The sequence below is a fragment of the Entelurus aequoreus genome, linkage group LG09 (assembly GCF_033978785.1).
Source record: "Entelurus aequoreus isolate RoL-2023_Sb linkage group LG09, RoL_Eaeq_v1.1, whole genome shotgun sequence".
NCBI classification, from domain to species: Eukaryota; Metazoa; Chordata; class Actinopteri; order Syngnathiformes; family Syngnathidae; genus Entelurus; species Entelurus aequoreus.
The window spans coordinates 59,172,835-59,195,736 of NC_084739.1; the positions used below are offsets into that span (position 1 = coordinate 59,172,835).

Here is a 22,902-nt window from a genome sequence, read left to right on the forward strand (position 1 = left end):
ATTTCATCGGATTTAGCGATTAGGAGTGACAGATTGTTTGGTAAACGTATAGCATGTTCTATATGTTATAGTTATTTGAATGACTCTTACCATAATATGTTACGTTAACATACACTACCGTTCAAAAGTTTGGGGTCACATTGAAATGTCCTTATTTTTGAAGGAAAAGCACTGTACTTTTCAATGAAGATAACTTTAAACTAGTCTTAACTTTAAAGAAATACACTCTATACATTGCTAACGTGGTAAATGACTATTCTAGCTGCAAATGTCTGGTTTTTGGTGCAATATCTACATAGGTGTATAGAGGCCCATTTCCAGCAACTATCACTCCAGTGTTCTAATGGTACAATGTGTTTGCTCATTGGCTCAGAAGGCTAATTGATGATTAGAAAACCCTTGTGCAATCATGTTCACACATCTGAAAACAGTTTAGCTCGTTACAGAAGCTACAAAACTGACTTTCCTTTGAGCAGATTGAGTTTCTGGAGCATCACATTTGTGAGGTTAATTAAACGCTCAAAATGGCCAGAAAAAGAGAACTTTCATCTGAAACTCGACAGTCTATTCTTGTTCTTAGAAATGAAGGCTTTTCCACAAAATTGTTTGGGTGACCCCAAACTTTTGAACGGTAGTGTACCAGGCACGTTCTCAGTTGGTTATTTATGCGTCATATAACGTACACTTATTCAGCCTGTTGTTCACTATTGTTTATTTATTTTAAATTGCCTTTCAAATGTCTATTCTTGGTGTTGGGTTTTATCAAATAAATTTCCCCCAATAATGCGACTTATACTCCAGTGCGACTTATATATGTTTTTTGCCTTTTGTGTTAAGCATTTTCGGCCGGTGCGACTAATACTCCGGAGCGACTTATAGTCCGAAAAATATGTTAATAACAATGCAAGTAAACATTTTAAACGCAATACACATATTTTTCATTACTTTAGTAATTTTAACCATTTGTAATTGGAAGGTTAATAACTTAATTATTCTAAATAGGTAAACAAAAGGAAATTGCCTCTGGACATCATAATTAATGTTTTTTAATACCATTTTAGGCCTTAATTTTCACAAAATCCATTTAATAACTTTTAATGCTTTTAAATGACCCGCAAAAACCCTGTGTAGTTTATTTGTCGTAATGGAAGTTATTGGTATTAGTTTAGGGGAGCGGCTTCACACTTTGTATGGAGACACATAATTAACTGCTTGTCAGCCATAGAGGATCGGCGTTTGTGATCGCCGAACACATATTTTTTCACGAAAATTGGCCAATACAGATTGGTGGCTGATCGATCGGCAAATCAATAAAACTTGACAGATGAAATCCAATTTCACATGACTTTCAACAATTTTCAATGTGATGATGACGCCAAGTTTGAAAGTAAATTCTCCGAGCAGATTATCGCCATCAGCACCAGCCCTGACCTCATTCTAGTCTTTATATCTTTTGCGGTTCCACTCAGTCCAGAGCCTTCCGGACCAGACACACAAGGTAACAGGCCAACCACTACTAACAGCAGAAAACCCTCTAAAGCAAACTTCTAAAGCACGCACACTACGAGAGGCAAGACAAGGTGGTGGACGGACGGATGGAGGGCCAGTTTGTTGTCGGTCCTTTTGGGCAGAGCAGCAGAAGTGCATCTATGTAGGCCAGTGTCCTGGGGCACACTTGGCTGCGCTGAGAACAGTTGTAGCCGACAGATTTGCCTCTTTCTTGCCTGAGGTCTCCCAGTCAGAGATCTGTGTATTCTAAATATTCTCCACCAAACGCTAAAAAGACGGACAGATGAGGGCTCTGTTTAGCGGTCACATCAATTCAAATTGCTCTATTGTTAACAATGGTCAAACAGTACAGCCTGTTTATGCGCACAAAATGTGAGAAATATCTATCATCCCCCTCACTTGTTTACTCCACTCTTGAGGGACGAGGTGCCTAACGTTGCATAAAGTAAAAACCTCTTTCCTTAAAAAGACATGATACTGCCTCTGACCTACCTCTACCTAGATCAGGGGTCGGCAACCCGCGGCTCCGGAGCCGCATGCGGCTCCTTGACCACTCTGATGCGGCTCAGCTACATGCATGCCGACCCCCTCGATTTTCCCAGGAGACTTATGGATGTCAGTGTCTCTCATAGACTACTCCCAGGGGAAAATAATCCTATTAACACTCTAATTACTAAATAAAGGGCGTGCCCTAATTGCACTGCAGTAATTGTCCTCTATAGCATTTACTTACAGCATGCCAGGCCAGCCACATGTTGTATGTTGTTATTACTTGCTCACACAGGAAACAGCAAAGCATAGTTATTCATCAGCCACACAGCTTACACTGACGGTAGCCGTATCAAACAACTTCAACATTGTTACGTTACAAATATGCGCCACACTGTGAACCCACACCAAAAAAAGAATGAAAAACACATTTCTGGAGAACATCCCACTGTAACACAACATAAACACAACACAACCATTACCCAGAATCCCATGCAGTCCTAACTCTTCCGGTCTACATTATACACCCCGCTACCACCAAATCCCCCCACACATCAACACCCCCCCCCCCCCCTCTTCGTGGTTGGTTGAGCGGAAGAGTTAGGGCTGCATGGGATTCTGGGTATTGGTACCGTCAGTGTAAGATGTGTGGCTGCTGAGTTAGTAGCCTTGCTGTCTCTTACGTGAGCAAGCTAAAGCTGCATTCCACTTGTGGCCGAGCAGGTACACTGATTGGGCAGGCTGTAGAGGGCGCCAAATGCAGTGTCATCATGCTCTGATGTTCGGGAGTCTCCCGGGAAAAATGAGAGGGTTGGCAAGTGTGACGCAAGCGACATTCATCCAAAACTCGCGGGCTGCACTAACATCCAATTCCCACATTAAAGTGCGTGCCGGTGCGTGTGTCTGAGACCCCTGGTTAACATAGCACAAAGCATGTAAGCTTTGTATGCGGTGTTTTTCATTTTAAATTTTAAAAACATTTTTGTGGCTCCCATTACTTTCTTTAATGTGTGAAACTTGCCAAAATGGCTCTTTGAGTGGTAAAGGTTGCCGACCCCTGACCTAGATGAACCTCCCCATGTATAAGCCCACCACTTCCTGGAGGCCAGTGTTGTATAAAAGACAAGCTTGCCTACACGTCTCAAAACATTAAGCACTAAGAGCTGTAAGTTTAATCATTTTGTATTTCTTCAGCACAATGTTGCTATTAAATTATGAGTGTAAGTTAGCAGTTCCAGCTCACATACAGTGCATCCAAAAAGTATTCACAGCGCTTCACTTTTTCAACATGTTATGTTACAGCCTTATTCCAAAATGGAATAAATTCCTTTTTGTTCTCAAAATTCTACAGACAACACCCCACAATGACAATGTGAAAAGTTGTTTTTTTTAATTTGGCAAATTTAATACAAAGAAAGACATTTTAAAAATCCCATGTACATAAGTATTCACAACATTTGCTCAAAATGTTGTTGATGCACCTTTGGCAGCAATTACAGCCTCAAGTCTTTTTGAATACGATGCTTGGCACACCTACCTTTGAGTAGATTTGCCCATTCCTCTTTGCAGCACCTCTCAAGTTCCATCAGGTTGGATGGCAAGCGTTGGTTTTCATCCAGGATGTCTGTACATTGCTGCATTTATCTTAGTCTAGTCAGGGAGGTGACCAAGAACCCGATGTCAGAGGTAAAGCATTCCTCTGTGAAGAGAGAACCATCCAGAAGGACAACAATGTCTGCAGCAATCCACCAATAATGCCTGAATGGTATAGTGGCCAGACTTAAATGCACCTGAAAGACTCTCAGACAATGAAAAATAACATTATCTGGTCTGATGGGACAAAGATTTAACTCTTTGGCGTGAGGAAACCAGGCACCGCTCATCACCAGGCCAATACCATCTCTACAGTGAAGCATGGTGGTGGCAGCATGTTGTGAGGATGCTTTTCAGTGGCAGGAACTGGGAGACTAGACAGGATAGAGGGAAAGATGAATTCAGCAATGTACAGAAACATCCTGGATTAAAAAAACAACGCTTTCCATCCAACCTGATGGAGCTTGAGAGGTGCTGCAAAGAGAAATGGGTGAAACTGCCCAAAGATAGGTATTAGGATATGGTGGCATTGAATGCAGAAAGACTTGAGGCTGTAATTGCTAACAAAGGTGCATTAACAAAGTATTGAGCGAAGGCTGTAAATACGTATATACATGTGATTTTTTTTATACATTTTCCAAAAAAAAAACATTTTTACATAGTCATTAGTCTGTTGAATTGTGAGGACAAAAAAAATATTTCTTGCATTTTGGAATGATGCTGTAACAACAAAACGAGGAAAAAGTGAAGCCCTGTAAATACTTTCCTGATGCACTGTAGCCATGCTGATGTTGTGACTATTGTGACTATGTGGTTATTGAAAAACTATATGACATGAGAACTTTGAAGTAACACTGGCATTGGAAGAAAATGTGTTCCAGGACGCTTGGTGACCTTTCATTTGTTCAGTGATCTTACTTCACGGTTACTTCCAATGTGTATTTTCTTCACCTACCACACAAAAATGATCCAACGTGCTCGTACAGTTTAGGACAATAAGACAGGCAACAGGAAGAAGGCGGTGAAGATGTGAGAGCACTCCCGACAGCGAGGAGGCGAGAGCAGCGCGGCAAGGTGTCTTCACAAGGCCAACGGGCCCACCACTGTCAACATCATAGTGCGCACGCACACACACACACACACACACACACACACACACACACACACACACACACACACACACAGGGCTGGCCATCAGCCCTCCCAGCTGCCCTATCCGTAACTGTCTGATTAGTTGTGCTAAGCAGCCCCTCCCCTGCCAACCGCGGTGCCATCTGCTACCCAACAACATGGCTGCCGACCAGACGAGCGCACGCACGCACGCGCACACACACACACACACACACACACACACACACACACACACACACACACACACACACACACACACACAACCCTATACCTGGCACGGGTCGGCTAATGTCACACAGAGACACACACATCAAACTGCAGACACAGGTGTCGCCCAAAGGTATCAACACTTAACATTCACACAAAGGCATGCAAACACACACACATTGTTGTACACACAAAACTGCTAGAACCTATTATTATGTATTCTTATTTACATCTGTATTCAAACTGCCAAATAAATGATAAATATATATTTTAGGCCCCATTAGATTATGTGATTGCAGTCCTACACACACAGACAACACTGCACAGTATATCCTGAGGGGAATCGTAGTTGGGTCCTATCAGGTTGGAGCGACAACACTGAGTACACTCGCTGCAAGAGCTCTGAGGTTCAATGTGGGCCCTGGCCTCCCCTCCTCGGCCCTATTATTCCGGGCAGTGATTGGACAAGAGCCTCCCGCTGAGTTTGCTTTGCAGACATTTTGTCGGGGCCCAGATTTCACTCGCCGCTCCGAGCGAGCCTCTGGCGGGGACGTGGCATCTGCTGCCTCACCTTCCTCATTTACACTTCTCCGCCCTCTCTCACATACCCGCTCCGCTCTTTTCTCCGCCCACCCAAACCTCGCAGCCGGGCCGATGCGATGCAGCAGTCAAGGGCGGAGGAGCAGCAGCAGCGGAACGTGTTTAATGGAGTTGGAGGGAAACTTTTGTCTACACACACACACACACACACACACACACACACACACACACACACACACACACTCGCGCACACACACACTCGCGCACACACACACTTGTCAGCTTGCCGTCTTGCTTTGAGCCCAACGTCTCAAAGCATGTGAATTCTCTTTATATATTTTTCAACCATCCATGATTCGCTGTAAAGCATACCATAGTCAGTAAGTCTTCAGTGTGAAGTAATATACCTTAAAAACAACAACTGCAGATTTTAAGGTAGAAAAAAAAAACTGCCAAAATTTTAACGGAAAAACAGTGGTATCGTTTTTACATTTACAGTTATTTGCTGTAAAAAATAAATCTAATTTTACAGTAAACTTCTGCCCACTGAGCTGCCATTTGTTTATATTATGCAAAACAATATAATAATCAAATGCATAGGCAATTGTGTAATATCATAAAGCAAATCTTTATACATTTACAGTATATTCAGATATTATTTATTGTTACAAGCGATCCTGTGAGGGCAGCCATAACTGCTCAAATTCATTTCGGGCCACCCCCGGTTGGGCAGGGTATCTTAGTAATTTACCGAGAGATAGACATGGGAAAGTACTGTGGAATTGTTATGCTGGACCTTCAAAAAGGCATTCGACACGGTTAACCACTCAATACTGTTAAACAAGTTGAGGGCAATCGGTTTTGACAGCGCAGCCACAAACTGGATGAAATCTTACCTTGAGGCTAGAGAACAGGTGGTCGAGGTGAACGGATCACTGTCCTCTCCCCTCAAGGTGAGCTGTGGTTTTCCACAGGGGAGCATTCTGGGACCATTTTTATTCTTGATTAAATCAGCATGTAACAGCAATTTGTTCCTGTTCGCAGACGATTCTGCGATCCTGGCCTCGGACACGGACAAATTGAAGGTTGAAAGTGCACTCAGCACCGAACTAAGTAATCTCTGTCTCTGGCTTTCCGATAAACTGTCACTACACCTGTGTAAAACAGAGTCCATCCTATTTGGGTCCAAGCACAACCTAGGTAAATCCCCGGGCTTTACAATTAATGCAGGTGATACCATAATCACCAGCAAAGACAAGGTAATTTACCTAGGTTGTATATTGGACAACACTCTCTCGGTTGAAAAAATGGCATTAAAAGCAATCACCAAGATCAATAATAAAACTAGATTTCTGCGTTTATCAACAGGGATACACTTAAGACCCTCATACAGTGTCATTTTGACTACGCCTGCACCTCATGGTTCACCAGTATCCCCAAGCCACTAAAAACAAAACTGCAAACTTCCCAAAACAAGCTGGTGAGACTCCTGCTCAACCTCCCATACAGGACTCACCTAACTCAAGCCCACTTTACCAAATTGGGATGGCTTAGAGTTGAGGAAAGAGTACTCCAAATTGCAATGTGCCTGGTATTCAAAATACTCAGAGGAACTGTCCCCAAGTACCTGTCGAACTATTTCACCAAAGTAAGTGATGCTCACAGGTACTACACGATAGGGAGTTCCTCAGACCTCGCCCCCCCCCCCCCCCCCCCCCCCCCAAATTCAAGACTCTCATGGGAAAAAATGCATTCTACTATTTTGCCACCACACAGTGGAATGCACTACCAACAGACCTTAAAATTTGAACTTCTCTACTAAATTTTAAAACTGCCATAAAATCATGGCTCAGCTCAACCTCTACCTGATCTGAACCAAAATTGATCCCCAGCAACTCTTCGAAGCATCAAACAGGTTTATTTGTGGTTATAGTGTAAAAATATTTTCCCATTCTGTTTTGGACACTCTTGGAGCCAACATGTGCATAGTCATGTACATAGTGTCATGTAGTGTATATACCCCCCCCCCCCCCACCCCCATTTTTTGTATATATTGTTTTTCAAATCACCTGACATGTATACTGTGTATATGTACATCATTTATCCATTTTTTTAAAGTAATTTTTTATATACATGTTACATGTTATATATCTTTTATTATTGAATGTATCAAATGTGATGAATATTTAATGGACCACAATGGAAACAAGCCTTTTGGCTTTTTGTGCCATCCATTTGCCTTTTTAAAACATTACATGGATTAAATTCTTTAAGATGTCAATAAACTTCTCAATCAATTAATCAATCAATCAATCAACCGTAAATTTCGGTCTGTAGAACGCAACAGTATTCAATCCGCACGCTACTAAATTTTAAAATAAATATTTTTACATATATTAGCCGCACCGGACCATAAGTCGCAGATATATACAGCGGTACGAAAAGATTTTGTAAATGTTTATTTACATAACGTAATTCTTTCCAAACGGTGCCTGTCACACGGTAGTAAAACAGCTGATCAAACAAAACGTAAGTCATCGTCATGGACCGCCTAGCTGCGGAAGTTAGCTCTTGAATCAGCTAAACAGACTCAATAACTCCACACTGACCTTTTGGTGAGTTTATGAAAACACAGACACTAATGCTAATGCTAACAACGCTGGCTTGATTACATTACAATAGAACGTACAAATATGCATGAAAACACTCCTACAGACATCACACATGGGACGGTTTAGTAAGTAAAAATAGTTTTACCGGTAGTTATATTGTAAAACTTGGAAACGTTGCTTGGAGTGATGAAGAATCCTTCCGACCAGAAACACTATGAACGACTTTACTTCCGGTTTAAAGCAGAAACAGGAAACACATTTTAAACCGGCAGCCCCTCCAGTGAGCGAACTCGTCCAAAAGATGGCGCCATAGCACAAACAATAACTCACCTTTTCAGTGTCTCTGTCGGGGGTAAAACTATTTGTTGAATACAAATAATTATCGCCATTAGCAAAGCAAAATCAATAAATTAGCCTCATCGTTTTATAAGCCGCAGGGTCCAAAGAGTAAGAAAAAAGTAGTGTCTTATAGTCCAGAAAATACGGTATTTATTTTAATAAATAAAGTATATATTTTTTCATATTAATGCTGTCAAATGATTTTATTTTTTTATTTTTTTTAAATGAGATCAATCAGACTTTTGAATTCACATTAATCAAGATGTCATCATGCATGCCTGATTTAAAGTGACCTAAAGGGATCACATTATATTGTTTTATTCTACATTTAAACCCATGAAAAAGTATCTCCAAAATTTTGCATTGATTATGTTTTACAGACTGTTTTCAAACCACTTTCTGACCGTCTCTTCAGGATGCGCCGTTTTGTGGGCGGTCTTAATTACGTGCCTCCACTTTGACTGCGTTTTTTACCCGTCAGCCATGTTGTAGTTTTTAGCACTTCCCTAGCGAGTCTACTGACAGATATAAGTTAGAACTATACAGTGTTTCCCACACATTCATTTATTTGTGGCGGCCCGCCACGAAAGAATTACGTCCGCCACAAATAATAAAAAAAATTTAGAAAAACATTTTTAAATTCAAATAAATCAATAAATTTTTTTATATATGTTTTTTTTTTGTCCTTTCTAGCTTCTCAGGCAAATCATTTAGTTGATGTAGATGCCCATATCCACTGTTCAGATTTACTGTACAAAAGAGAAGTGTAGGATACTTCTCTTGTTGCCTTATTTGTATTTGACTTTATTAAATGTATTTATATTAGAAACACAACATGTGTATATAACGAAGGGTGCAAAGTCTGCAGGCAGTAGGAAACACATGGTTAAGTGTAGGGAGTAAAACTGATGGCAGTCTAAAGTTCAAGATTTTTGGAGCTCTTTGTTCAGTGGATCAGATGTTTGATGAAGCTCTGTGTCTATCTACCACCACTACTGTTTTCTGTTTATTTGTTACTGACTGTGGCATGACACCTCTGCCTCTGTTTCACTTTATGTTGCTGGTAAATAATATGGTTGTAGTAGTAGGCTAAAGTTAAATTATTTAGTATGCACTAATTAAAGGGGCAGAGCTTTGAGACATTTTAGCTTTTATATTTTATAATGATAAATGATAAATGGGTTATACTTGTATAGCGCTTTTCTACCTTCAAGGTACTCAAAGCGCTTTGACAGTATTTCCACATTAGATATATTTTTTGTAAGAACCACAATTAATAAATATATTTCAGTGAATAACTTATTGTTCAAATCTGTATATAAATATGTACATAAAGTGTTGTAATTATATTGTAAAATGGATGGATGGATGGATGGATGGACGTTTAAAACAAAACTGTTATTAATTAGTAAGTATACATTTTTTTAACCTTTTTAGAGAAAATCAAATCATTGTAGTAAATTATGCAAATTAAACGATGATGTCATGGTGACCACGCCCAGAGCCACGCCCATAACCACGCCCCCACCGCCACAGGTATCTTGGCAGTTTATGGGAAACACTGCTATACACTACTTTGTCTTAGAAATGACAACAGCGGAGTATGCATGTGCATATACGAGCAAGTCTGCCCCACAACAAGAGGATAGAGCGTCTGACTACAATGGTGGACTCGCGCAAAGCTCTTTGGGTACATATCTACCATATATGGAGATATGTGCTGACAACTGGGAAAAATGTCACAAATTGAGGCAAATTCCTAACGGCTCGTTTGGAGAAAATGGAAGGCAAGATGGTTTTATTATATTTTTATTACATATTTATCATTATCTCCGCAATGCCTCCATGGTTTGATTTTCGGGACTTATGCAGATCCCAAATACACAAAAAACAGGTACCAATAGAGAAGAAAGGTTGGTTTTGTATAATAGGTCTCCCTGACAAAAAAAAAAGACCCCAATATTTGGTCTAGGGTTGTACGTTAAATATTGGTACTAATAAAGTACCATGGTACTATTGAATTAAAAACGGTACTATACTGCTTTTGAAAAATACCGGTACTTTTTTCTTCGGACATGAAAGCGCGTCGTCACGTCGTGACATTGCTTGTAAAACGAGCAGAGGCGCATGTTAGGCAAATACTTACAAGCAGAAACAGTGTGGCAATAGAAAAGGTAGAATGGACGTATTTTGGCTTAAAATCTTACGATAAAGTTGAAGCTATAAACACTGAAGTGCCGATCTGCAAGAGGCGCTTAGCTCGTGCTCTTGTTAGCCGTTAGCTAGCTAGCAGCTAACATCCATCTGCTGTCAGCAGTGTTTTAGCTACTTCTAAATCACTAATCCAATCACTAATGCATGTTGCCATGTCGACAAATAAACTGTTTCTTACAAGTATCCTCCCTGCAGGATGAGGAATAGCTAAACATGTTTCACTACACACCGTAGGAGAATAGTGGATACAATAGAGAACCGCTAACAGGCTAGCGCTCCTGAATATAAACAAATTACGTGGGCGGGTCTACACAGACATCGACTGTAACGATACCAAGTACAAGAGCCGTACATAGTCGATACAACAATGATTACGTCAAAACATTTTATTATCACAAAATCCATCCATCCATTTTATACCGCTTGTCCCTATTGCGGGAGGTGCTGGAGCCTCTCTCTTCTTTTGTTATTGTTTGTAAAGTCAGCAAATACGTTCCTGGACACAGGAGAATTTTAATTATGACCAATGTATGATCCTGGTATTGGATTGATACCAAAATGTGTGTAAACTATCAAACAACAAAAGAACAAGTGATTATTACATTTTAACAGAAGTGTAGATATAAAAATGTTAAAACAGAAAGTAAGCAGATATTAAAGGAAGATTAATAATCAATTTCTCTTGCTTGTCCTTCATAATTTTGACAGAATAATAGAATGTGAAATGACACAATATGTTACTGCATATGTCACTAGCCAAGCTAGGAGCCTTTGTTTGCTTACTTACTATTAAAAGACAAGTGGTCTAGTATATTCACTATTTTATTTAATGCCAAAATTCTTCTTTGATTGCAATGAGAAACATATGTATAATAAGATTTTCTGTTCAAATAAATCCAATATTTTTGTACACATTTTTGTGGTCCCCTTTATTTAGAAAATATTCAAAAAGTATCAAAATACATTCTGGTACGGTACGGGGACAACCCTAATTTCGTCACATTTCCTCACTGCTCTATGGTCATTAACCTAATCAATGCCATAACAGGTCGTGCCACCTTTCTGGCAACCATCCGCGATAGAGGTAAAGGTAAATGATTGTACAGTCAAACTAAATAGTGTTATTAATCAGTGACTTTACATAATTAATGCAATATTTCTGTACTTAATCACATGATTTAACCTGTTATTTTTGACAGCCCATATTCAATATATTTATTTCAGTAATTTTATGTTGGATCGTTTTCACGCTTTTTAAAAGATACAATTGCTGTTCCAATATTTTATTTATCCTGCGGTGTTACATGTACACTTAGCACTATTTTTCATGTGCTTTATGTCTGTACAGCCTTTTGGTCAACTAGGGTTGTTTTAAAGGCCTACTGAAATTAATTTTTTTTATTTAAACGGGGATAGCAGATCCATTCTATGTGTCATACTTGATCATTTTGCGATATTGCCATATTTTTGCTGAAAGGTTTTAGTATAGAACAACAACGATAAAGTTCGCAAATTTTGGTCTCTGATAAAAAAAAGCCTTGCCCCTACCGGAAGTAGCGTGACGTCACAGGAAGAAGGGCTGCTCACATTTTCCTATTGTGTTCAATGTAGCGAGAGAGATTCAGACCGAGAAAGCGACGATTACCCCATTAATTTAAGCGAGGATGAAAGATTCGTGGATGAGGAACGTGAAAGTGAAGGACTAGCGTGCAGTGCAGGACGTATCTTTTTTCGCTCTGACCGTAACTTAGGTACAAGGGTTCATTGGATTCCACACTCTCTCCTTTTTCTATTGTGGATCACGGATTTGTATTTTAAACCACCTCGGATACTATATCCTCTTGAAAATGAGAGTTCGAGAACGCAAAATGGACATTCACAGTGACTTTTATCTCCACGACAATACATCGGTGAAGCTCTTTAGCTACGGAGCTAACGTGATAGCATCGTGCTTAAATGCAGATAGAAACAAAATAAATAAACCCGACTGGAAGGATAGACAGAAAATCAACAATACTATTAAACCATGGACATGTAAATTAAGGCTGCAGCTAACGATTATTTTTCTATCGATTAATCTATAGATTATTTTTTTTCGATTAATCGGTTAATCTATAGATAATTTTTTCGATTCATCTATAGATTATTTTTCCTTTTACCAATTTTTATTTTTTTTATTTTATCTAAAATGAAGATGAAAAAATAAAAGTAGGCCAGTTTTTTCAAAAGGCATGGCTTTTATTTACAAAAAAAAAAGTATGGCCACTCAGTCAACATTGACAACAACATGACAAAATATTCTGTAACAATGTAAACATTTAAAACTTTTAACATTCAACAAAATTAAAAGTATCTTATTTGCTTTTTAATGTGCAAATATAAAAGTAAACATCCAGTGCAAATCTTAATAATCTGCAATAGTATAAGCATTTCAAAAGTAAAAGTATTGCTTATTTTGCTTTAAAATGTGCAAAAATAAAGATAAACATCCAATACAAAAAAGTGCAAAACGAAATATTCTCTAACAACAGTGTAAACATTTCAACAAAAGTGAAAGTATTGCTTATTTGCTAAAATGTGCAAAAATAAAGATAAACATCCAATACAAAAAAGTGCCAATCTAAATATTCTGGAGCACTGTAAACATTAAGTATTGCTTTTAAAATGTGCAAAATAAACATCCAGTCCAACACAGTACACAATAACCAATTCTACTCATTCCAGTGAGTGACTAACAGTTGTAATGAAGAAAGGTTAGCATGTCTATTTGCTTTGCTTCTTTTCTTGTTTACAATATTCCCAGCAGCTGAAAATAGGCGCTCAGAAGGGGTCGATGTGGCTGGAACTGAGAGGTAATTAGCCTTCACCTCAAACCAGGACTGCGAGCGAGCTGAGCTGCAGTTTAAGTTTCTAGTAGGTCAACGGGCTCATAGTGATGTTACTAGTAGTTGACTGGGAGGTGTTTATTATCATTTGGGGAGAGTCCGCTGCCTGATGCTCCCCTGCTAAACACCTATCTGCTCGACGCTGAAGCGCTGACTACATGCGCTATGAATACGCACTGCTGATTGGCTGATAATGCTTCGTGTGTACCAATCAGATGGTTGTGTGGGTGGGAAAATGCTGCGTGTGTACCAATCAGATGGCTGTATGGGTGGGACAATGCTGCGTGCTGAGACAGAGGCAGAGGAGCAAAGCAACTTGTTAAGACTTTAGCAGCTAAAGTTAGCTTTAGCTTAGAAACTCGTTCGGTACACCCCCGTACCGAACCGAAAGCCCCGTACCGAAACGGTTCAATACAAAACACATACCGTTACACCCCTAGCAGATACAAATGACACATTAATGTTTTTGTGTAATGATGACAACATATGCTAACGCGGACGATTGACTAGTTGATGGTTGATGGTTTTCTTTTCAAATGTTCGTTCATAGCCGTTGTGCTGCTAAGATAGGCCATTTCCGCTCGACACAGTGTGCATACAACAACATTATTAGGCTGTGTATTGAAATACTCCCACACTTTTGACGACTTTTGGCGTGCGTTTTTCCCCTCGCTCGCACAGTCTGCTTTGCGCTCCGCCATGACGGTAGTGTGACATAAATATGCGACGCGTCGACGCACAAAAACGCCGTCGGCGTATTTACGTAACCGATGACGTCGACTATGTCGACGTGTCGTTTCAGCCTTAATGTAAATACACGGTTAATGCTTTCCAGGCTGGCGAAGCTTAACAATGCTGTTGCTAACAACGTCATTGAAGCTAACTTAGCAACGGGACCTCACAGAGCTATGCTAAAAACATTAGCGCTCCACCTACGCCAGCCTACCCTCATCTGCTCATCAACACCCGTGCTCACCTGTGTTCCAGCGATCGACGAAAGACTTCCCCCGATCATAGATGCGGTCGGCGGCCCGGAGACGGAGGAAGTCAAGGTGAGGTCGGCGGCTAGCGCGTCTGCTATCCATCTCAAAGTCCTCCTGGTTGTGTTGCTGTAGTCCGCCGCTAATACACCGATCCCACCTACAACTTTCTTCTTTGCAGTCTTCATTGTTCATTAAACAAATTGCAAAAGATTCACCAATACAGATGTCCAGAATACTGTGGAATTTTGAGATGAAAACAGAGCTTTTTGTATTGGATTCAATGGGGCCCGAATACTTCCGTTTCAACGATTGACGTCACGCGCATACGTCATGATCCATAAACGTTTTCAACCGGAAGTTTAGCGGGAAATTTAAAATTGCACTTTATAGGTTAACCCGGCCGAATTGGCATGTGTTGCAATGTTAAGATTTCATCATTGATATATAAACTATCAGACTGCGTGGTCGGTAGTAGTGTGTTTCAGTAGGCCTTTAAATGTGCTGTATAAATGAATAAACTGAACTAAAAAACCTTCACAGACAAGGTACGGTAAATTTATAAAATGAATACGAAAACAGGAACTACGCAAAGTCTATATACTATTTGCTAATTGCGTATTTCATATGAGAATGTATTTTTTCACATTTGTTTTACAAAATGTATACCATTTGACTAAATCTGGCCTCTATACAGTGGGCAAATCCTGTTTATGCTTGTGGGCTGTAAAACAACACTTTACCCCAATTAGAGCCTGGGAAGGGTATTACTTGGGCTAATCATGTCATTAAAGAACTGGCAAAAAAGGACTTAAAAAAAAAAAGATTTCTAAAATTTGTTTCCTGAGTGCAAATATTTTACTTAAAATATAAGTACATTTTGTTAGCTTTATCACACAAAGAAACAGTCTTTTATCGTTCAACCACATAAAGACTGTTTCTTTGTCTATGTTTAAAGGGACAAAGTGTCCTCAAGCAAACTTTCCTGGTTTTATTTCATCTCTCAGCAAACATCATGATTACAGATTTTTGATTTCATGGAGATTTGGGGAGGTAGGGGGGCCTTGCAAACGTTGGACTTGTCCAAAAACAGATCAGGCAGACACATTCTCGTCAAGCAAACCAACACACACTTGCCTGGCTTGAGATCAGGGCCCCATTTCACACTGGTTGGCCTTTGGGAGACCTGATTACACCACAGGAAGGAGGAGGAGAAGAAAGAACGGCGGTGGGATAAAAAAGACGAGGACAGAAGACGGGGAAAGTGAAAAAGAAAGGAGCAAACAAATAATACAAACTTGGTAAAGCCCCTTTGCTGGGCTGGGGCTGCAGAGTGTGTGCGTGTGTGTGTGCGTGCGTGTTTGTGTGTGTGTGAACAGAGTGACGGGGATTAGGACAGATCCTGGGCTGTCCAACTCACAGCTGGCTGATGATCCAATCCTGGAGAGCAGTGCAGCTCACCAGCCGCCATGGGATCCCCGATTGCATGTGCATGTCTATGTGTGTGTGTGCGTGTGTATGGGCATGTGGTTCCACAACTGATGTGCATATCAGCGTAAATAATGGCAAAGCCGCTGTTGTGTTATTTATTTCAGGTATTTATCAGAAAGTGAAAGCAGACAGAAAATCAAACAGGCGGTCTTTGCATCACAAGTCCTCCGTTTGAAGGCGAGCTGTGATCACTTGCGCCGCGGAGCGGACAGAATTAAAGAGGAGAGCGAGCGAGCGGCGGAGGGGGAATCAAAGAGTTCCTTTTCCTCGATCGGTTGGGTCAAACAGGGAGCTCTGTGATGTACACACCGTTTTACAACACAACCACAAACACACAGCAGACCACCACCACGCCTGCAAAGACCCTCATCAGTCTCGTCACACAGCTCCGTGTGACCCCTAAAGGCCTGCAGATGGACAGAAAGAGACACCGAGCGGGAACAGCAGGAACATGGAGACGTTCAAATTAGTAGAGAACAGCATGACGGGGACAAAAAAGAAGTTGTCTATTGCAGCATGAAATCTAACTATGGCCATTTCATTAGGTACGTCTGCAAAGCCTAATGAGATCCAACGCAAGAGAGCTGTATCATCCGTATTTCTGTCCAATAATGTTCGGTCTTGATTGACACTGATATTGAGACATATAAATCTCTTCCAAAAATATTTTAAACAAGCCTAAGCATAAATGCAGTGCAGTTCTACACCTTAGCACATCACAACCACTAATTAATAAATAATTCCGTAGAACTTTCACGGTCAAACCATTCAATAAATATATACACCAGGGTTTCTGCACGTATTAGCAAATCGAATTTAACCGTTAACGTTTTTCTAGGCCTTTTTAATGCAGCTTCAAACAATTTTAATGCCCATGTCCTGCAGATCTGCATTGCATATAATCAAAAGCATACAATTGTCCGCATAGACAAAATTGTCAGCATTTGACAATAATAATGTCGAATAGTTGAAAGGTTTACATACAATAACTGTGGCCAAATTAAGCGCACATGTTTAATAATAATGTAAGTAAACCTTTCAATAAAGCAATAAAAAAATGTTATTAACATGCATGCCCAGCCAAGCGAACATCTGTGATCATTTCCACGTGGACTGGGGTGTAACAAGACTATGTTTACACTGCAGGCCAACATGGACCAAATCTGATTTTTTTACAGCTGACTATTTAGATTATAAGTAAAAATTGATCTCTATCAAAATCCAGTATAAACACGCACAGGCCCCAATGTAGCCTCAACATCACTTGCATGCGCAGTTCGAGAAAGTGAAAACAAAGGAAGTTGACCAGATCCCGTGAATGAACAAGGAAGTCGCTACTACACCAGAAAACATGGACGCCACAGATCAGCGTGTTTGTGGGTTTGTGCCCTGGCTGTTGTGTAGGGAAGTAGGCAGATGATGGAAAACAACTGCAGGAGGAGGAAGAAGATAATTGCAAAAAGGGAAAGTGATCGTGCCGCACACACAAATGACATAGTTTGACCAAAAATGAGGTAAAAGTAGCAAATAGGTGGCATTGCCTTTTAGACTGTAGTCACGTTTGAAATTAATAATAATAATAATACCTGGGATTTATATAGCGCTTTTCTAAGAACCCAAAGTCGCTTTACATGTTAAAAACCCATCATTCATTCACACCTGGTGGTGGTAAGCTACTTTCGTAGCCACAGCTGCCCTGGGGTAGACTGACGGAAGCGTGGCTGCCAATTTGCGCCTACGGCCCCTCCGACCACCACCTATCATTCATTTAACATTCATTCACCAGTGTGAGCGGCACCGGGGGCAAGGGTGAAGTGTCCTGCCCAAGGACACAACGGCATGGTAAGAGGCGGGGAGCGAACCTGCAACCCTCAGGTTTCTGACACGGGCGCTCTACCCACTATGCCATGCCGCCCCAAAAGAAAAGAGCAGACTCCAATTGGATTTGGACTACCTCCTGATGTGGCCCAAATCTGATGTGAAAATATCAGATCTGAAGCACTTTGGAGAGTTTAGATTGGAAAAATAATATCCGAGCTGTTTCACTTGAGCGCAAAAAAAAATCTGATTTGGTGTCCAGTGTAAACGGAGTCAAATGAATGTGATAGGATTAGTGTGCGCGCACACTTTAATACATCTGGATTTTTTCTTGCATACGCTGTTTAAGGAATTTGAACAATTACCAATTTTAGTAGGAAATCCACACAACTCTTATTAAATGAGGCCCCTGGTCTTTGGCTTTCCAAAAATGTGGTCTCATCAACGATTTGACCTGAAGTCTCACAACCTAAGAAGTGTGAACTCTTGCAGGATTTGGGATTGATGGGCCACTCAAGCTTCAAGTTCAAAGTTCTTGCGTAACAGACCGTTGGCCAGTAATAGAATAACCTTCTCGTCAAGGTAAAGAAATCAGAAGTGGCTTTTCAATGCTAATAACCAGAAATTTAATTAGAATGGTCGCAACCTCAGCCAAGTTAACAGCTGTCAAACATCAATCGTGCATCTGCAGAGCGATAAAACCACTTTAGGCCAGTGACTTCTCTTGTCCAGCTCAGCGTCTCTGTATGGTTCTGCACAACTGGTTAGAAAATACACTCAGACACACATGACAGCTCGCCATGCAGCCAGAGTGTTAGCGCTGGCCAGCTGACAGACAAACACACTAAAACATGCATCAGAGAGGGGCGCACACGCACGCACGCACGCACACACACACACACACACACACACACACACACACACACACACACACGCACACACACGCACACACGCACACCCTGAAGCACCGTAGGGCTCCACCACCACATCTGTGACCATCTCAAACACCCCGGCTGTGGGCGGCGCGCACCGGTGCGTTGGCACGGGTAGGTGTGGGCAGGGGGAGGGCGGTCGGTGGGGTCAGCACCGGTCAGAAGATGACAGGAGGGACGCAGCAGAGGATTTAGACGCAAGATGGATAAACACTTGGACAGAAAGGATGTATGAGATGGACATGAGAGGGGAGCCGGTAGCGCCTGTAGGGAGAGCGCTGGTAGGGGGGCAGTAAGGCCACATTGTCCTGAATTTGCGTATGTGTGTGTGTGTGTGTGTGTGTGTGTGTACACGCCAGGGACAGGAGAAAGGCTCAAGTACCAGTTTGGCTCTGTTGGCGCCGGGCATCGGCCTGGTGCCACAGAGCAGCTAGAGTGTGTGTGTGTGTGTGTGTATTATGTTGTGGCATGCCTAACAGGATTATAGGTGACCTGGTGGGGTCCAGTTGGTCCCGAGACCAAGGGACAGCAGTGCCCATGTGTGTTTATGTGTGTGTGGTTGGTTTAATAGGATTAGCGGCTACCTGGTGCTGTACAGTTGGTGTGCTGGTCTGAACTGGACCGGACCGGCCTGAGCCAAGCTGAGCTTGGGCAGAGGGGCGCGCTGCGAGTGTGTTGGCATGCATAATAGGATTAGGTACTACCTGGTGAGGTGCAGTTGGCGCTGGGCGTTTGCCAGCTGTTCCGCCAGGCTCAGGGCTTCGGCCTGCCATTGGCTCCCATCCTTTTGGACCGCCTCCAGACGCTGCCGACAGCCAACCAGCTCTGAGCTCAGCTTTTCCACTTCCTGTCCCGCCGAGACGAATGGGGAGAGGAAGGAGGGAGACATGAGGACAGAACGAGCTGAGCGGTGCAAGCAAACAAGCATCTTAACATTAAATAACCTGTTAAGAACATTTAGGAAGTCCCAGTTTATACAAAACCTGTGAAATCTTGCAACATCAGATAAATACCTTGTCTCATTTCATGTTGAATTATTAATAAAGTGCTCTAAAATCATTATAATTAATGGCAGATTTTTACCTGTGTAGATTTTTCCAACTGCCTGCTCATTTTGGATTGGAGGTCTTGGAGTTCTTGCTCAGCCTCCTCCTTTTTGAGTCGAGCAGCGCTGAGCTGATACAGCACGTCCGCACAAACCTACAAGCGGTTCACAATTAAAAACTAATTTAAGTCATCATTTGCTGCTTAAAAGCTGCAACGGTCTATGCTGGAATAAACTGATCATGTATGCCGTAATATCCTTAAGTCTTCTTCCAGGTTAAAATACATTTCTAGAATTTGTTGCTACTTAGGTTGCACATTAGAGGTGGGAATCTTTGGGCACCTCAGGATTCAATTACGATTACGGAGCTACGATTTGATTTAAAATAGATTTTTGATGCATCTATAATTTATGTACATTGATGCAGTTTTACTTTTTTTTTTGTTTCACTAAATAAGCGTTTATCACTTGCAACTTTAAAAAAGAGCGCAATTGTAAAAGGAAACAGTTAAATTAATCCTCACATTTACTAAATTAATGGAAATGGGTGCAAAACTGGAACATAAGTGGTGGCTCGCTGCAGTCAGCCTAATTTTAGAACTGTCTGCATTACTTTATTAAGAATAAGTAAATCAATTAGACGTTTACTAATCGATTTAATGATCGTCCATGTCCGAAATGCGATGCATCTAAAAAAATAAAAAAATGTCCCCCCCAACTCTATTGCACATGCATGAATTTCAATTTAGAAAGTTTTAAACTATCCCAAAAACGTTTTGCTCACTTAAATTACCTTATATCATTATCCATGTCTTCATTTTACTAAATGAATCAACAGAAGGGGAAATAAGGCCTTTTTGCCACAGCCTTATTACACAAAAAGAGATGTTGTGCTGCCATCTAGTGGACGTATGGGGTAATACAACTAAGACAACACACCGTAAGGATGTTGTGAACCAAAGCAGTTATTTATTTAGCATTAAAAACCAGGTGATCCCCCCTCCTTTTGTTTCTCTTTATAATCCAATTATTCGATTAATATATGTAATGGTGATAATAGAGGTACATATTATTCATTATCAATATTGTTATTACTGTCAGTTTTATATTGTTTCAATTGTGGTGTAAAAATATACATTGTTAAGACTGTGTTATTACTTTCTACTTCACTAATCTGTTTTTATTAAAACGGCATCATATTTTTATATATTGTATCTGCTGATATAGTTCTGATGTTGTTGTTTTGTTGTCTCTGTGTCTTTTTTTTTTTGATTGGTTGAGACTTTTATTAGTAGATTGCACAGTACAGTACATATTCCGTACAATTAACCACTAAATGGTAACACCCGAATAAGTTTTTCAACTTGTTTAAGTCGGGGTCCATGTTAATCAATTCATTCTTTCCCCCTTTTGTCTCCACAATCCCACCCAGTTTTCTTTTTTTCTTCTTTATATGCCCTCCTGCTCTGGTCCAGTTGCACCAAATACTAAATATGTCCAAACATTGAATAAAGTTAAATACAAATAAGGCAACATGAGAAATATCCCACAGTTTTCTTTTGTAAAGTATCGTCAGACACAGGCATCTAAAACCCTGTTTACGCTGCAGACCAAATCAGATTTTTTTGCCTGTCTAAATGCTCCAAAGTGCTTCAAATCTGAACTTTTCGCATCAGATTCAGGCCACATCAGGAGGTTGTCCAAATCAAGTTTGTAATCCGATCTTTTCAAATGTGGCTTCAGTCTAAACGGCAATGTGACCTAAATGTGACTTTTTTGTTAGCTTTGGGCGAGCTACATCATTCGTGTGCACGGGGAAAGACGCAGCCCGCCAGCGGAAGTGGATACTTCATCTAAACATCCGGTTTAGGTGGGCAAAGTCTATTTTTGATGGCCAAATTTTATGTGCATCATTAGTCAATATTGCGCAAATAATAGGCTATATGTAATATATGAATATATATTTTGATTCCGAAGAAATAGTGTTTGTAGAAGGACCGGAATTGACGCTGCGGCCTATTTGCTTACATGTGAGTTGAAAAATAAAGCTAACATAGATCCACGCTGATGTCCGTGTCTCCTCTACTTAACAGCCATAAAAATATTAGAACTTTTCCAAATATTACACTCATATAATTCCTTGTTTATTTATGGAATCCGGTCAACTTCCTTTGTTTTCACTTTATCGAACTGCGCATGCATATCACATTAAGGCCACATTGGGCCATGCGCGTGTTTACACTGGAGTGTGATTAAAATCACATTTTATTTGCAGTGTAAACAGTCAGCTTGAAAAAAATCTGATTTAAAAGAAAGTCCGATTTGGGCCACTTTGGCCTGCAGTATAAACGTAGTCAAAATCAACAATATTATTTGCCCATGCTGCTGTAGAGGACAGGTTAAAAAAACAACAACATGTGACTGTACCTTGCTGTTGTCTTTTTCCAAACTCGTAAGTTTGCTCTGTGCAACTTCTAGCTGAATGGTCAGTGAGCTCTTGTCCGCATGAAGTCTATCCAGCTCGCCCTCCAGGTCTGCTGCACGCTGGGACAACCAGGCCACCTAAAACATATGAGTTGCCTGATAATCTTGTACCTGATGGAATAGCAAGTGCAAGTGGAACAATAATCAACGTAATAATAATAATGTTCCTGTGAGTGTAGTAAGATGTTATATTAATGTGTCTGCAAGTTTCCTTTACTGTATTTGCCAGCTCCTCTTTCTGCCTGCGCCCCTCGTTGCGTCCCTCCTCTCGGGCCTCGGCCAGTCTCTCCTGCGAGGCCTGTGCGTCTTGCTCTCGCTGCGCCGTCTGCCGAGCCAATTCCCGCGACAGCTGCTGGCACTGCACCTCCACCTGCACGGCCACGCACAACAAGTCATCTAGCAAATCGTGCTACTGATTTGGACGAGTCGCGGTTGAGAATAGCAAACAATCTGACCTCAGCTTTGTGCAGGTTGGCTTCCTCTGCTATCTCCACGGCGTGTTTGACCTGCAGACACGCCGACCACTCCCTGTGCTGCACTTCCTGCCGAGCGGCCCGCGTGGCGCTAAGAGCCACCAGCAGCTCGTCGCGCTCCCTGCGAGCAAGCATGCATGTAATCACAGAAAACATGCAT

At 41.1% G+C, this 22,902-nt stretch overlaps 1 protein-coding gene across 5 annotated transcripts in view; it reads right to left on the reverse strand.

Annotated features, from left to right (window-relative positions):
* sdccag8 (SHH signaling and ciliogenesis regulator sdccag8) overlaps window positions 1–22,902 on the reverse strand; it is a 108,554-nt gene that overhangs the window by 66,767 nt on the left and 18,885 nt on the right. For 3 of the 5 annotated variants that reach the window (XM_062059023.1, XM_062059022.1, XM_062059024.1), the window contains exons 9-13: window positions 22,725–22,863; window positions 22,487–22,639; window positions 22,213–22,347; window positions 19,824–19,940; window positions 19,445–19,587 (exon numbers count right to left, since the gene is read on the reverse strand). In XM_062059023.1, the coding sequence (XP_061915007.1) occupies window positions 19,445–19,587; window positions 19,824–19,940; window positions 22,213–22,347; window positions 22,487–22,639; window positions 22,725–22,863 (687 nt within the window). Of the gene's footprint in view, window positions 1–17,029; window positions 17,421–17,453; window positions 18,569–19,444; window positions 19,588–19,823; window positions 19,941–22,212; window positions 22,348–22,486; window positions 22,640–22,724; window positions 22,864–22,902 lie in introns of those variants that run through there. The other 2 variants (XM_062059025.1, XM_062059026.1) reach the window with 2 other exon arrangements.